Below are 17,959 nucleotides of genomic sequence, written 5' to 3'. Positions count from 1 at the left end.
CCATCTACTAAAGTTGACTCAGCTACGGAATTAGGGCACCACCACTGCAGAGCTTGCTCAGGAATGGCAGCAAGCAGGTATGAGTGCATCTGCACGCACAGTGAGGCGAAGACATTGGAGGATGGCCTGGTGTCAAGAAGGGCAGCAAAGAAGCCACTTCTCTCCAAGAAAAACATCAGGGACAGACTAATATTCTGTAAAACGTGCAGGGATTGGAATGCTGAGGACTGGGGTAAAGTCATTTTCTCTAATGAATCCCCTTTCCAATTGTTTGGGGCATCCGGAAAAAAGATTGTCTAGAGAAGAAAAAGCAAGCAGTATCATCAGTCCTGTGTCATACAAACAGTAAAGCATCTTGATACCATTCATGCGTGGATGTTTCTCAGCCAAGGAAGTGAGGTCACTCACAATTTTGCCTAAGAGCACAGCCATAAATAAAGAATGGTACCAAAATATCCTACGAGAGCAACTTCTCTCAACCATCCAAGAACAGTTTGCTGATGAACAATGCCTTTTCCAGCATGATGGTGCACCATAGCATAAGTCAAAAGTGATAACTGAATGGCTGAGGGAACAAAACATTGAAATGTTGGGTCAATGGCCAGGAAACTCCCAAGACCTTAATCCCATTGAGAACTTGTGGTCAATCCTCAAGAGGCAGGTGGACAAACAAAAACCCACAAATTCTGACAAACTCCAAGCATTGATTATGCAAGAATGGGCTCCCGTTATTCAGGATTTTGCCCAGAAGTTAACTGACAGCATGCCAGGGCGAATCGCAGAGGAATTAAAAAAGAAAGGCCAACATTGCAAATATTGACCCTTGGCATAAACTTAATTTAATTATTAATAAAAGCCTTTGAAACTTATGAAATGCTTGTAATTATACTTCAGTATACCATATAAACATCTGACAAAAAGATCTAAAAACACTGAAGCAGAAAACCTTTTGAAAACCAATATTTGTGTCATTCTCAAAACCTTTGGCCATGACTGTAGTATTAGGTGACAAACCAAATGCATTGTAATGACTTGAGGGTGTGAGAGAAGGAGAAATTGAATCATCGACTTCTGGATGTGGCTGTGAAAAATTTCTGTTAGCTTCTTCAGCTCATACATGCCATCTGGCTTCGTATCAGTTTGCTCGCCCAGGGTCTGAGGCAACCCATTCACCACACTTTCCCCTAGTTCCGTGAGCCAACCCAAGGCCAGAGTCCATATATGATGCTTACTTGAGGCTAAGCATCATAACCGATGAGCTTTAGCTGCCGGTAAAAGCTGGGTCAAAAGTGAGGTGTCTGCACCCCCTTGTACCCATTGTAGCTGCCGGAGTGTAAGGCGAGTTCAAGCACGGGTAAAATGCATGCCGAAAGAAATCTCTCAGTCCAAAAGTTAGTTTTAAAAATATTTAGCAAATATATTCGAAGCAAATAATCCACACAAGAATAAAGATAAAAGTTGTTGCACACTAAGAATAAAATGCAAAAAAAAGGAAAAAATGTGTCTTCTCTAAACTTAGCTTTTCTTGTAAAACTTTAGTTGTTTCAATACTTAAAGATTCTTAACTTCTTCTTTATGCTTTAAACGTACGATGCAGCACTTTCAATTAAGTGCTTTGTCTTACATGTTTCTTAGCACACAAAACATGCATACAAGGTACGCAAGCCTCAAAAGGCACGAGAGGCATGGTTTAAAACCATGTGCCCTCTACACCTTACACATGGCAAGGGTGATCACAAACTGAGAATAATGTTTAGTCAGAGAAGCTAGAAATAGCTAGAATATACCAATTCAGTTCAACTTATGGGGGTTATAGAAACCTCCCATAGATTATGCACTATCATTTAGTAAAACATTTATGAATCTTATGTAACTAGGAAATGGCTTTTACACCCGCTATTCATGAGGTTGTTTTTATAGACGGCTTCATCGATTATTTCCACTTCCTCAGTCAGTGCACGTCCACTGGAGGAGCATTTGGACTGGGGGCACTATAGTATTGTCATTACTGTGTGTTATTTGTGGATGAAATAGAAAACTATTTTAATTTGTGGAGTCTCTCATAAAAGTTTGTTGTAAGAGCACTGTTGATCATTTCAGTCCCAGATCCAGTGTGATTCAGGTACTTTGCTCTATACTTAGTTATATTTCACTTTCAGTATTTGATATCACAATATTTAGAAAGCAAGTATAAAAAGAGACAAGCATTCCTTTAGTGTATGACAATTTTATGTTAAATCCCAAAGTCTTTCATGTCTGTCTTCATATTTTAGTCTGGTCACTCTTTGAAATGTTACCACAAATGCCAGCAAAGCTAGAGGTTAAATAGAAAAGCAAAAAAAAGAAGTGAGGCAGCAGTATGTCAAGAATCAATTACTGGGTCTTAAGGGGTGGTGTGCTGTGGTGAATGTCTATTGTCTATTTAGCTGCTTTTTAATGATTAGAAATAAAATTTTTGCATACCTGCCAGAGATCCATTTAAAGTATTAGGCACACAACTTTGTCAGTCCTGTACTGATTGTTAGAAAATCATAACATAATGATGAGAGTGGGACGGAAAGCAAAAATTCACCTGAGTGTGAGTGTTGCAGGACATACATAACCAACAAAAGCAGTTGTCTGTGACACAAGCGACAATTGATCTTTTTAACATGATTTGTTAGTTGGCTGATTTTAGACCAAATTTTTATATCTGAGGCATCAAATTTGTGCTGCTATGCTTGCAGTATTATGCAAGATTTCTACTGGATATAAACCCATTTACTGGTGAAACCCCAGTTGGCTCTGCCACTGCTTTGGTTGAGAGTGCTCAAAGTTATGCAAATGCTATCTTTTCTGATAAAGTATATAAAATACCTACAAAAGATAAGAGATCTCTTTTACTTTTCAACATTCTCGCTTTCAACACACCACTCATTGAAAAGCTGGAATTGAATCATGATGTATTTGTAGCTCTCACTGTTTTTTCCGTCTTGATTTGAGTTATACATTGCTCTTTTTGTTTTCATGCTCCTCAGTTTGTATGTGCAGTCGTTGTATTGTTTGCCTGCTGCTCCATTTGCATTTGTTGTTTCCGATTTGTTTTTGCATATTAAATTTGTTTTGGCATTTTCTGATTTGTTTTGCGTATTCAGTTTGTTTTTGCATTTTGTGGTTTGTGCTTGTGTTTCCAATTTATTTTTGTGTTTTCTGATTAGTTTTTGAGCATTGCACTTCAGGGCCACAGTATTCTTCACTTTATACTCTGAAAAAATACTACAGTTAAACGTAATAACTTTGCTACATTGCTCCTCACTTCCGGACATTGTACAAGCAGCAGCCTTTTTACAGAAGTTCCGTATTTCTCACTGTTATTGTTTTTTTTCTGAACTGATTTACAACTTACTAGTCTTATTTGAAATTCAAATTGATCTAGCTACAGGCTTCTCCTTAATATTAACTATTAGATATCGGATAAATGGATTTTAAATGGATTTAAATTTACTGACTAACTGCAGTGCATGCAAACCCAGGCACCGGCGTGTCATGCCTGTACTTCAAATGGGCTGCGAACTTGGATGGAGTCATGAAGAGGACCTGAAGGCTGCCTAATGTCTACAACACCTGAAACTGTATAAGAAACTAAAAAAATGAAAGCAGGGTGTATTAAATATGCACATAATCAGCTACTTACACTGCGATTGCAAGTGCCTAAGCAGCTTAGCTACACTTTAACCGCAGGAGCTGTGTGTCAACATACAGCGAGGGGGGATGCCACCGGGAGAGATGAGCAAAACGAAAAGGTTTTAGAACTGGTCTACCATTCATTGTAATGGGAAATGTTTGATCGCTGTCAAATAAAGTGAATGAACTGTCTGCACTTATAGTGCACCATGGAGCATACAAGCATAGTGGCATTTTATGCTTTATGGAAAAGTGGCTTAAATCTGATAGACCGTTTTAATGTGGATGGATTTCATCTTATTTTAGCAGACAGAGACCCAGTGTGGTGTAGAATAAAGACAGGAAGGGGACTGGTCATCTATGTGAATTAAGAATGGTGTAAAAGGAAGCATATCACAGTTAAAAATACAGTTTGTAACTTAGACATTGAAATTCTGGCTGTCTGAATTCGTCCACATTATTTATCCAGGGAGATAAATTACATAATCCTTATTAATATTTATATTCCTCCCTCCATAACTGGGGACCTAGCAATGGATATGATTCATTCTGTCATCAGCACTTTAATGATAACTTACTCTGACCCAGCAGTTATAATATTTGGTGATTTCAACCATATAACTTACGAACAAACAATGCCAAATTTCCATCAGCATGTTACACTCCAGGAAATAACAAGTTGGATCTGCTTTACTCAAATATTAAAGATTACTTTAAATGTAATCTATTGGCTCCGTTAGGCAAATCTGACCACAACCTAATTCATCTTGCTCCCAGCTACAAGCCTGTTACCAGACGACAACCTGTTACCACCAGAACAGTGAGGAAGTGGGGCCTGGAGGCTGAAATTAATCTGAATGCCTGCTTCCAAATGACAGACTTGGAAATGATGTGTGAGTCACCTGGGGACAATATTGAGGGTCTCTGTCATTGCATCACAGACTATATTAACTTCTGTGTCGACACAGTGGTATACACAAAGATGGCGAATTGTTTTCCAAACAACAAGTACTGGATAACTAAGGAACTAAAAGGTCTCCTGAATGAGAAAAAGAGGGCATTCAAATTTGGTGACAAGGTGGCTCTGAAGGACATGCAGCGTGCGCTAAAGAAAAATGCTTAGTGAAGGAAAGGAAATTAAAATAGAAAACAAACTCATACAGAATAACATGAAGGATGTCTGGAATGGAGTTGGTATAATTACAGGACTCAAGCAATCCAGGGCTGAGGTGCTAGAAGGGAATGTGGATAAAGCTAACATCCTGAACCAGTTTCTAATAGATTTTCACACCCTTCTTCCAATATTCAGTCTCCCCACACCATATCTACTACATCAACAACTCCTACCACGTCAACTGAAATGGCCAGTAACAAGTCCACCTCTGACCATCAGTATGGACTGTCCATAACTGAAGAACAAGTAAGGAGATCACTGAGGAATTTACATACAGGAAAAGCTGCAGGACCAGATGGAGTCAGGCCTCAAGTTTTTAAGGCCTATTCTGACCAACTTAGTCCTGTCCACTGTCACCTGTTCAGTCTGTCCCTAAGGCTTCAGAAAGTGCCACTGCTGTGAAAAACATCCTGCATTGTCCCTGTACAAAAGAAGGTAGATGTCTCTTCAACTAATGACTACAGACCAGGGGCACTGACCTCTCACATCATGAAGACCTTTGAGAGACTGGTCCTGGACTATATGAGTCCTCTTGTGGTAGACCGCCTGGACCCTCTGCAGTTTGCCTGTTGGACAAAGATTGGAGTGGAGGATGCAATTATCTTTCTGCTCATGGGGTGTATTGTTATATAGCAAAGAGTACAGGTGGAAAATTGTCTGCATCTTAACATCAAAAATTGTCTGCATCTTAACATCAACAAAACCAAAGAACTGGTTATTGATTTTTGCCACACCAAAGAGCATCTATGTCTGGTCTATATTCAAGGAGTGGATATAAAGGTGGCCCATTTCTACAAGTACTTAGGGGTCCATTTTAATGACAGGTTAGACTAGTCTTGGAACACAGATGAACTATATAAGAAGGCGCAGAGCAGGCTCTTTTTGCTCAGGAGTCTGCATTCAATGTGGGAAGTGACATCCTTCATATCTTCTACAAATCTGTGATGCCCAGTGCAATATTCTATGCTGTGGTTTGCTTGACTGGTAACATCACTTCAAGAGAAGCCCACAAAATCAGTAAGCTAATTAAAAGGGCAAGTTCAGTTATAGGATGCAATCTGGACCCCCTGGAGGTAGTAGCAAAGGTTAGAAGTAAAACAAAACTGAGTGCCATTATGAATAATGCTGTACATCCTCTTTATGACACACTAACACTGTGGACTTTTAGCAGACAAATTATTCAGCAGAAATGTGTCAAGAAACGTTGCTGGGGCTCCTTTATACCAACAGCAATACATCTGGATAATGCCTCACTCTTTTTACATTTTTTGGTTTATAGTATTCCAATGTGTGTCCAAAGTATGTATGTATATTTATTATTTAAATACTTACTTATTTATCTGCCTATTTATGTATTTATTTATTTAAAGAATAAATGGCTTATGTAAAAAGCTAAATTTCCCCTTGGGAAATATCTATCTATCTATCTGTAGGACTTTCTGTTAAAGCATTTATTATAGTATATAGTGAAGCACCTTGGTGCACTAAGGATTTATCTGATTGTTGAAGACATTTATTGAATCAAATATAAATTTCATAATAATTTTTCATTATATCAAGTAGTTTATACTCACAAATGAGGTGAGAAATGCTGTTATTACGGAAAATAGAAGACACACATGTATTTTAAGGAATACATATAATGTTTTTGGCAGAAAAGGAAAAAATCAAACCCTGGGGTTTGGGTGTAGATGATGCCACTAGATAAGAAAAAAAGAAACAAAAATGGGATAGGACAACACAATTCAGTTTATTATAATATAGTTTAGTTCCCATTTTCTGGAAAGTTGTACAAGTTTACAAAAAAGTAAAACCCATTTGTACATTATTGAACACAAAGTCAATATGCAATTTTTATAGGGAAAATTATTTGTAACACATTATTAAAACTAATTATTAAATGTTCAGTAGTTCATATATTAAAGAAATACTCCATAAAAAATATTTTGTATATATTACTTAAAAAATGTTCAATTTCGTCTTGAGTAGAGAAAACAAAGTTTCTGATATAGTATGAGTCAATGGTGAACAACACTGGTCAACAGCAAATTATATCAAAAAGTCATAAAAAATTTTACTTCACTTGTGTCAAATAATATACTATATAATAGTGTCATCCAGTCAAAAGCTGACAATATCCCAAATACATGTACAGTATTTGTATTGAATTATTGGTAAATAAACAACTTCTAGGAAAATGCTTTCATGAAAAAAAAAAAACAGAACACACTTACATTTGAATTGAGAACCTGCCTCCTTGCCTCATTGATTGGTCAGGAATTGTTTTATTTTTGTGTGGTCCTATGGTGACCCTGTTTTCCCCTTTTATACTCATTTTATTGTGTAGACCTTAATAAAATGTCCAAAATCCCATACACTTATCACTCTGTGATCATATAATTTAGCACTTCTTCCTGCGTTCCCTTCTACATCTTCAACCTCAGGCAATTAGACAGAATAAAGAAACAGGTGGGAGTTAAGTTACCTATTTAATTCTACACTATTGATAAAATGCCCATAAATACAGTATTAAGGAAGCAGAATATTATGGGACTATTTGCAAAACCTACCCTTACAGCCTAAGCAGAACTGTTTCTTACGTCTATTGGCAGCTCTCAGCTTATCTCCAGCCTAGCTTGCTTTGCTACCACATGGCCTTTGAATGGAGTAATGAAACAGGCTATTTGCATGTATCAATATGGCTGCCGAAAAGGAGTTGTCTTAATCATGGTCTTCTCTTCATGGCCAATGGTGAGAGATAGGTAAAGTCAAGGTGACCAACTTTATACCATTCTTACCACAAAACACAAGCCACTGAGGCATCGTAGTACAGAATGTCCACCGATTCAAAACCAATCATAAACAGCCATACTGCAGACCAATAGAATTAGTTTATCTGTCCTTTCCAGTTACCAATGAAAGCATTTGGGTACAAATTGTTCCCCTGTTGCTTTGTTTAGTCAGTTTATGGCCTTCCTGCATTGGATGGCTCATGGGCTTCAAGTCCAACACAGTCACCATTGCCAAACTGATCTAATACTCCACCCCCACCCGCCATAAGTTTCACATCCTGAGTCAGTTTTAAAGCCTGGGGGGGTTGGTTAGGTAAATATCAAAGTTCTGTTGCTCTCATCAATAAAGTAAAACTTGTCTTCTGAAACACTAATATTACATTTCCTTATCTATCTTATAAATAAAGTCATACAAAATATTTATCAACTAGATAACATCAGCATGCTAGAAATCACTCCACCACAGGAGTCTAGCCAAGTAACAGTTTATTTCATGAGCTTCACTTCATGTGATAACATCAAAATGAGTGTACTGAGAGATATGTAAAACTAATGATTAAAAGTTAAGGACAAGTGAGTGAAAACCTTATCAGTTAGAGAATATGCCTTGTACTTCTGCATAGGCAGATACTTCAACAAGCAAAAGGTCAAATCACCCTTGCAGTTTCATAGACTACAACAAATGTTGCATCTGTCCTTCCTGATGACATACTTGACATCATTCATTTAGAATGAATACAGTATCAGAAAACAAGTTGCATGGTCCATGTACCATTGGGAAAGGTTAAGGAAGTTTGTCTCATTCATTCTTAATATATCATCAATCTAAATTTTACATCTTGCATGATAACTTTTCCAATCTAATATGTAAATACATGTCTCTCTATTTTAACTCTTATTGTTGCTTACAAGGAATTGTTTTCCTAAATTGTTCTTATTGTGGTGTTTCAGAATTTTTTTAATTGCTGTGTATAATTGTTTCTGTATTTTGTAACAGGATTACGTTCTCAGACAGCAACCCACTATGAGTTACTATTTTTTCAAGTTTCATATTTAAGTACATAATTCCTTTGTAAAGACTATGGAAACCAGGCACCCTTCTAGCCACATTATAATTTTTATCCAAAAAGGTACTAGTAAAGTGTTCATTCAATTTGCACCTACTTTAAATAAATGCATGTTCTTTTGTTTTCTTGATTTTAAAGAGGATGAAGATGAAAGCTCTTCAGAGGTTTCACAGTCTCAGCGATTAAAAAAAGGTGATAACTGTTTTTTCTTTTCTTTTTCTTTGACACTTTGGGTACTTATAATGCAGATGTGCCATAAATTAACACTTATAATGCATTATTCCAGGTTTAAATTTCCCTTCAATTACAGATAAATTTATTATATTTATTCCGATGTGAAAGTGCAACAAATGGCACTCTGCTATGCAGTAGAGCCCCAAAAGCCTCAGAAGTGACTGCTGATCAATGCATACATGGTTACACATTTAATACAAAGCCTTAATAAGTTATCTTTAAGTTTTAATGTACAGAATGAATTTGATAAGATTTATGATTCACAGTTACTTTAAAATAAATTGACTCATATATTACAATTTCAATGGCGCATCTCTGTACTTTGAATATTAATAGTATTGGTCGTTTTTAACACTTTTATTTCCAGTGGCAATAAGGATTTTATTGATCTCAAAAATAAAAAAATTAAAACCAAAGGTTTACATCAATAAAAGGTATTGAAAAGTGCTTTGTTGCTTGCATTAGTTACTGTAGGTGTGAAGTCATAAAACTTTGTTCTGTAAAGATGGCACTACCCAGCAAATAAATCAAAATCAATACTGTTTATAAATATAATAGATAGATCTTTATTGTCATTGTCACTTTTATACTGTAAAAGAACAACGAAATTGAAGGTGCTGTCGACTCAGTGTAAGGCATAAGAGTTAAAAACCAAGAAAAGGAATAGTAATAAAAGTACATTACAAATATATACAAATTACACTTATCATATATATGAATTGCACTGGTTAAATGTACAAATTTTACTGGTTGACTTAAGGTCTATATTGCACATTTAGAGAATGATATGGAGCAGTTTTATTCTGACTTCAGGGCCATGATTGCATTTATATAAAAACTGTTTTTAAGGCAGTTTGTCCTGGTTTTCATTGCTCTGTATCTGTTGCCCGATGGCAAAAACTGGAAGAGGCAATGACCAGGATGTGATGAATCCTGTAAAATGTCTATTGCTTTTTTGTGGCATCGGGAGATGTTGATTTCTTCCAGAGTGGGGAGATTATAGCCAATTGTCCTCTCAGCTGTCCTGTTGACCCTGTGGAGCACTTTCCTTTATGAGTAAGTGCAGCTGCCATGCCACACACACAGTCCATACGTGAGCACACTCTCGATGGAACAGTGATAAAAGGCGAGGATCAGATCTCTGGGGAGATGGTTCTTTCTGAAGATTCTCAGACAATACAGTCTCTGTTGCACCTTCTTCAGCAGCTCCTTGGTGTTTACGCTCCAGGTCAGGTCATCCTCCAGCTCAATGCCCAGAAACCTGAACACTGCTACCCTCTTACAATGCAACGATATAGCGTCCAAGTGCACTGGGGCAGAAATATCAAGAATCCTCGCACCTTACACTACAATGCGCTACACTACATAGACTAACAATAAAGAATGGCGACTAATATCAATAAATATCAAACAGCTAGTTGCCTATATCTTCTCATATGGCATTGACTGTGTTACGGTATGGCTGGCTGACTGATGAGCCAAGAGTTGGTTGCTGAAGTTAGTGGAGTTCTCTTTGGAAATCTGTTGTCATCAGTGTCCTGTGTGGTTGTTCATATGAGTCCGGTTGTGTACTGCAGCACTTCAGCCTCCTGCTGAAGGATCTTGCAGTCCACTATAATACAGTTGCAGCACATGACTGGGATACAGCTAGCCAGTGAGCTCTGACCTGTTAGCTCTAGATGTTAGTAACCAGCCAGGGGGACAGATTGACCTTTTTCAGTCTCCTTAAAAACAGAAGGTGATCCTTAGGCTTTTAAATGTGAAGAACTCCATGAGTTCTCTGACTCTCCTGTAGTCCATAATTAGTTGATCCTGAGGGGCAGATTATTGTTAATTTTAACATAATTTTGTAAATGGTGTCATGCATTCCTGGTAAATATACAGAAAAATGTTGCTAAAAAGTTAGAGTGAATAGCGTCAAAATCCTCTGCTGAAAAGGCTCCACTCACAGAGTTTCTTCTTAAAAACCCGTCCCCAATTTCCCCCAGTCAGTGCACTTTAACAGTTCAGGGATGAAGTGACACATTTCTACTCATGTTTTAGAAATGTACATAATTAACTATGGAAAGACAAAGAGAGAAAAAGAACCGAACAAAATACTTGACATCGAGAGAAAATAGATATGTAAGATTGCCGTTATCACTTCTGTAGCTCAATACTTGAAGTTTAATTATTAATTCATATGCATATAGTATATATGTAGTATAGTATTCTTTGAAGTCTAATTTAATTTTTCCCATTTTATGGCATAATCATTTTCTCTACAAACATATCATTAAGGGAAGCTGCATTTATAAAGTCTAAAATTGGCCTACAGTTGCCATAAAAATAATTATATATTTTGAAGGCAATGTATTCATTCACATCTTTAGATTACCCATATACTGTATCAGAAAATATTTTTATTTTTGTGATGTGCTGCCATTTTGAGGAAGGCACTTAATTTTTTTCTGCATACATAACAGTCTCTCGACCACAGGGGAGTAGTTATGGGTAGTAACGGAAATTGTATTTTTCATTTCATTTTCTCATCCAGGTATGCAGATTTTAGGAGAAAACTAAATAGCGACAGACATGTGATGTACAGTGGAACCTTGGTTCACGAATGTCTCGGAACACGTACAAATCGGTTACGACTAAAAAATTCGCCAAAATTTTGCATTTGTTTATGACCACAGACTCGGTATACGAACAAGCCAGTTTCCCTTTCAGTTTGTGCGTGCCGATGATTTCCGCACGTGTTCAGTCTCTCCCTGTGCAGCGAGAGAGCGAGAGCGACACACACACACACAGGCGCGCGTGCGGGAGAGAGAGACACACACACACACAGGTGCACGAGAGACACACACACACACATGTGCGCAAGAGAGACACACACACACACACACACGCATGCACGCACACACACACACACACACACACACGCACGCACACACACACACACACACACACGCACACACACACACGAGTGCACGAGACAGAGAGACGGCTGGATGCATAAGGCTTGTTTTTAAAGAGACAGATCTGAGCATTGTTTTAACCTTGTTGCATTTAATGAAGACTTTTTTCTATTGGATTTTAACCTCCACTTCACCTCTGTTTACACTGATCGGACCATAGCGTGCATTGTTGCAATGTTACTTTTCTTGGTGTTTTTTTAAATTACGTATTTTTCAAATGTTCATTTTTTTCCCTGTGCTTAAAACTCATTAATAAAAGTGTTTTTAGCAAGCGGTTCGTAGTGCTACAGTGCGAACTCTTGCAGTGTTAGTTTTCTCTGTTGTGCAAGGTTTTCTCAGTGTTATTCAGTGTTTTTACATTTAGTTTACTATTAGCTGTGCATTATATGGTATAATTAACTATATTTGTGCTTAAAAATATTAAAAAAAATATATTTACATACAGTTCGTACGGTCTGGAATGGATTCATTATATTTACATACAATCCTATGGGGAAAATTACTTCGGTTCACGACCAAATCGGTTTACGACCAAAGTTTTGGAAAACAAGCGTGACTTTTAGTCATGGGGCGAGTCAGACTTACTTACTGCAGCTGATCTCATTGGTGGACTTGTCATACTGCATACCAACATTCCAGCACAGTCCTACTCAGCCCTTTTTGTGACAGCCAGTAGTGTGCTACCTGACAGAGCTAGCATCATATGAAGAGTTAACAGTGTGGTGAGTTCAGGTGCAATCTCTGCCCTTTTCATTTCCATTCTGCATGACTGAATTCTATGCATTGTACTTCAGAATGAGCATTCAATGCTTGTCAACTGTCATGGACATATAGTCCACTCCTACAACTATAAATAAAACCAAAACTGTTTGATATTTTCAAGGACCAATTGGAGTGAGTCACTGGGTATGTCACATCGCAATGGGCTTCTCAAGAGTGTGTAGCCGACTCCCTCTGATTCGCTATGATTATGTAATTGAAAGCTATATTTGAAAATCTGTAATTGGGTAATTTGTGTAATGGGATATGGCCTTAACATAAAAACTTTATAATGGCAGATGCTATGAGTCAAGAATGTTCAGGTATATTAATTAATATCTTTAGAATGCACATTCAGTATATCAGAAAAGTGCCTTTTGTTTTCATAAACATACCTATGAACCACAAAAATTTAACATGTTCCTGAAACCAGAACTTGTAATGCTTTGAAACGGTTGTAACTTGTAAGTTTGCATGCTACAGTTGTAAAAAAAAAATAGTTTTGTCTTCACACTTTAACTTACCTTTTAATTTTCTTTTCTTTAGGATTCCTTTTATCCTTATCTGAAACAATGATTTCATTCTTCGGATTTCAACATGTAGAAGGTACTCTATAGCTTTCCTTTCTTTTTTTCCTGGATGGCTCTAATAAAGTACAGAAAAGTAATACTTACATATCTTTAAATTTAACTTTGCTAGTATGTAGAAAATGCTTTTACATGATGAATGAAGTAAAAAAAGAATTTTAATAAAACCTTTCTTTTTGACATTTATTGACTCTAGAAGTTGAACTAGAATGAGCAGGTTTACTGATAGATAAATTTATATCAAGTGAAACTAAATTGAAATTCTTAATTGTAAGGCTGTTTAAGTTCATTGAAAATGCAGTAGGAATTACAACAGTTTAACTGTTGATTTTTAAAACCAATTTTGTTGATGTGTAAAGTATAAAGCATAAATTGCTTTCCTTTTTACCTTACAGAACTTTTTCAGAATGTACACTGTGATAGTAAAATTGCAAGTATTTTTAATCCCTAAGATAATTAATTCTATGGCAGTAGATTGATTAGTTACAGTATAGGATTTGCAAAAACTACAGTGGTCCTACTAATATTATGATACTGGCATCTTTGTTAATTTTTTTTTTTAAATAATACAATTTTCAATGAGCTTTTGTATTCTTCTTTTGTGTTTGTGAACTTTCAGTTTCACTTTTGCTGTGTAGATGCATTTATTTTTTCTTTATCATTATTGTTTTTTTGTTTAGCACAAAATCGTCCTGTTTTTAGTGGGCACCTCCACTTTGTCCTCCCTTTGTCAAAACATGATTGTCCCCTGGTAGGTGCACAGTACCGGAAGTAGCGTTATGTGACATCATCACATTGACCATATACGGTGGGATGCAAAAGTTTGTGCAACCTTGTTAATAGTCATTATTTTCCTGTATAAATCGTTGGTTGTTTTACGATAAAAAATTTCAGTTAAATATATCATATAGGAGACACACACAGTGATATTTGAGAAGTGAAATGAAGTTTATTGGATTTACAGAAAGTGTGTAATAATTGTTCAAACAAAATCAGGCAGGTGCATAAATTTGGGCACCACAAAAAAGAAATGAAATCAATATTTAGTAGATCTGCCTTTTGCAGAAATTACAGCCTCTAAACGGTTCCTGTAGGTTCCAATGAGAGTCTGTATTGTGGTTGAAGGTATTTTGGACCATTCCTCTTTACAAAACATCTCTAGTTCATTCAGGTTTGATGGCTTCCAAGCATGGGCAGCTCTCTTTAACTCACACCACAGATTTTCAGCTTCAGCTTTGTCACTGATTCCTGGACATTGGTCTCCAGAATCTGCTGATACTGAGTGGAATCCATGCGTCCCTCAACTTTGACAAGATTCCCAGTCCCTGCACTGGCCACACAGCCCCACAGCATGATGGAACCACCACCATATTTTACTGTAGGTAGCAGGTGTTTTCTTGGAATGCTGTGTTCTTTTCCTCCATGCATGCCCCTTGTTATGCCCAAATAACTCAATTTTAGTTTCATCAGTCCACAGCACCTTATTCCAAAATGAAGCTGGCTTGTCCAAATGTGCTTGAGCATACCTCAAGCGGCTCTGTTTGTGCTGTGGGTGGAGAAAAGGCTTCCTCTGCATCACTCTCGCATACAGCATCTCCTTGTGTAAAGTGCGCCGAATGGTTGAACGATGCACAGTGACTCCATCTGCTGCAAGATGATGTTGTAGGTCTTTGGTGCTGGTCTGTGGGTTGACTCTGACTGTTCTCACCATTTGTCGCTTCTGTCTATCTGAAATCTTTCTTGGTCTGCCACTTCGAGCCTTAACTTGAACTGAGCCTGTGGTCTTCCATTTCCTCAATATGTTCCTAACTGTGGAAACAGACAGCTTAAATCTCAGGGACAGCTTTCTGTATCCTTCCCCTAAACCATGATGGTGAACAATCTTTGTCTTCAGGTCATTTGAGAGTTGTTTTGTGACCCCATGTTGCTACTCTTCAGAGAAAATTAAAGGAGGAGGGAAACTTACAATTGACTCCCTTAAATACTCTTTCTCATTATAGGATTCACCTGTGTATGTAGGTCAGGGGTCACTGAGCTTACCAAGCCAATTTGAGTTCCAATAATTAGTTCTAAAAGTTTTGGAATCAATAAAATGACAACGGTGCCCAAATTTATGCACCTGCCTGATTTTGTTTGAACAATTATTGCACACTTTCTGTAAATCCAATAAACTTCATTTCACTTCTCAAATATCACTGTGTGTGTCTCCTATATGATATATTTAACTGACATTTTTTATCGTAACAACCAACGATTTATACCGAAAATAATGACTATTAACAAGGTTGCCCAAACTTTTGCATCCCACTGTAAACTACATGTCAACATCATGAGACAATGGCTGTCCAAGTATTTGGATACATTGCTGAAACCACTCAAGAGGGCTTTTTCTTTTAGTTACTGGTGTTTTTGCCTGCTTGCTTTAGATTCTTGACCATTATTTTTGATCATGTTTTGGGCTTTATCGCACATTATTTTGGCTTTCAGGTAATGACCCTCACTGTTATTTAGGATTCCATCTTTTGGTCCTATTTTACTTTGCTCTTGTGACCTGCAGTATCCATCTAGCAGACAGAACAAATAATATTTTACAGGTTTTATTATTTACATTAAGGTTGAAAAAATAATATTTTAACATAATGTATTCATGTTGTAGCTTATAGAAATTGAATATCCTTTTGTACTGAGTGTATTTGTAGCATGATGAGCATAGCAGAGCATGGTGATTGCAGCACTGACAGTAATGCTGATGGCAGACATTCATCATTACTGCAGGGGTTGTTTGTTGCTGCTGTGGGTTTTCCTTTTAATAATTACTCCTGACATAGTTCCTTTGGATATTCTTTATTCAACAAATATAAGAGAGCACTGACAAGTGAACACACCAGTTCACTATGAACTCCTAAACCCGGCGGACATGCCATCCCATCACAAGTCAGCATTTGACAAGTCCATTGGGGGAGATTCCATCATTGTTGTTGAAGTCACTATGGTGGTCCATGTTGGTAAGGCTATGAGGGGGTTGAGATCCAAACAGAGATGTTGAAAGCAATCAAGTTTTATTGGGATGGTGTGGTTAATGTGTCTATTCAATGTTGAATGGAAGGATGGTAAAGTACCCTTTTACTGGCAGACTGATGTGGTAGTCCCTATATTTCAGAAAGGTAGCCAGAGACTGTGCTCCAACTACAGAGGGATCGCACTCCTCAGCCTCCCAGGGAAGGCCTATGCTGGGGTTCTGGACTCCTGGAAAGAATTTCAAGGCACAGTCAAGGTTGTGAGGGTGTCTAGTTGTGGAGGCTAAGGCTAAGATGATGTTGTCCTGTTTTCTTCATCTGACTGAGACCTTTGGCCCACATTCAAGTGATTTACTGTTGTGTGTGAAGTGGCAGGGATGAGGATCAGCACTTCCAAGTCTGAGGTCATGGTTCTATGTTGGTAACGAATTGACTACCACATTGTATTATTTAAGGACCATTCACATTGCTTTACTGCTTTACCAGAACATTCCTAAACTGCTTTAAATGTTTTTTCCCCATTATTTTCAATGACACTATTCACACCTAAGCATTTTAGAAGCAACTACATGCAACAGTTTTTAAGAGTTTTAGGCCAATCACTTGTTTCATTGACATCAATGGTAATGCTCATAAAATGCTGGTAAAAGAAAGCAAAGAGTGTTTGGGAAACTAAAAAAAATGCAAGTGTCATTGTGAATGCGAGTGATTTTGTTATCTATTGACGGTGAGATAGGTAAAGTGTGCACATACTCAAGTGACAAGAATTCAACAAAATTTACAAGTATACATTGTGGAAAAAGGCACTATATCAGCGCCGACCCGACACAAACTGACACCGGAGGCACGTAAAAATAAAACAAAAATTTATTTTTTCTTCAGCCATGGGGCACGTCTTCCCTGTGTCCCACAGACCCTACACAGTCCCCAAAACACAAAAAGAAAATTTCAAACCACACTCTTCTTCCTCCACTCCTCCCAGGCAGCTTAGTCCTCCTCCTCCCGACTCTGGCGCCTCGAGTAGTGGCTGCGGCCTTCTCTTTTAGCCCACCCGGAAGTGCTCCAGGTGATGATTGACCTAATTCAGACTGCACTTCCTGGTGTGGCTGCATCACCACCCACATGAGCTCAGGAAGCCGTGCAGCTCCCCCTGGCAGTGGCCACGGAGCCCAACAGGGCTGAGCTCCGATGTTCCCTGATTGTGACCCTGATGCAACCTAGGGGGGCTGCCAGCAAGTGTTCTGGGAAAAGTAATAAGCCTCCCATGGCTGCTCTCCCGGATTCAGTGCCAAAGCGGCATCCTGGCCAGGCATTGGTCATGGCTATCCGCCACTACATTTAGTTTTAATCATGTTAAAGTTCATTACAGATGTTTTAACATATAGGCAGAGCTGACACTCCTTCCTTACAGTGCCAACTATATGGGGTTTGCATGTTCACACCTCTTGTATTTGTACATCAATTGCTTTTAGCGAGTGTGTTTAACTGTGTAGTATTACCTGTTTTAATAATGAATACTGAAAACATGTCAGTAACACTTTTCAATTGTGAAAATATATTTTGTTCATTCTGTAGTAAATAGCACCCATCCCCTATTTCCATAACCCAATCTGAGCCCCATGCTGAAAAACCATATCACACTGTTTCAAAATATGTTTAGCAAACAACTGAATTAAAACTAAACAGGTACTTTAATAGGTATCTTT

At 37.7% G+C, this 17,959-nt stretch overlaps 1 protein-coding gene across 4 annotated transcripts in view; it reads left to right on the top strand.

The window, feature by feature from the left end:
• Positions 1-17,959, top strand: part of LOC120524983 (butyrophilin subfamily 3 member A1-like) — a 56,935-nt gene that overhangs the window by 35,592 nt on the left and 3,384 nt on the right. For all 4 annotated transcript variants that reach the window (XM_039746909.1, XM_039746923.1, XM_039746902.1 and 1 more), the window contains 2 exons: positions 8,835-8,888; positions 13,196-13,255. In XM_039746909.1, the coding sequence (XP_039602843.1) occupies positions 8,835-8,888; positions 13,196-13,255 (114 nt within the window). The remainder of the gene's footprint in view (positions 1-8,834; positions 8,889-13,195; positions 13,256-17,959) is intronic.

This window comes from Polypterus senegalus, chromosome 1 (genome assembly GCF_016835505.1).
Source record: "Polypterus senegalus isolate Bchr_013 chromosome 1, ASM1683550v1, whole genome shotgun sequence".
NCBI classification, from domain to species: Eukaryota; Metazoa; Chordata; class Cladistia; order Polypteriformes; family Polypteridae; genus Polypterus; species Polypterus senegalus.
The sequence above is the reverse complement of the archived record's forward strand: the minus strand, read 5'-3'. Positions and strand labels throughout refer to the sequence as shown.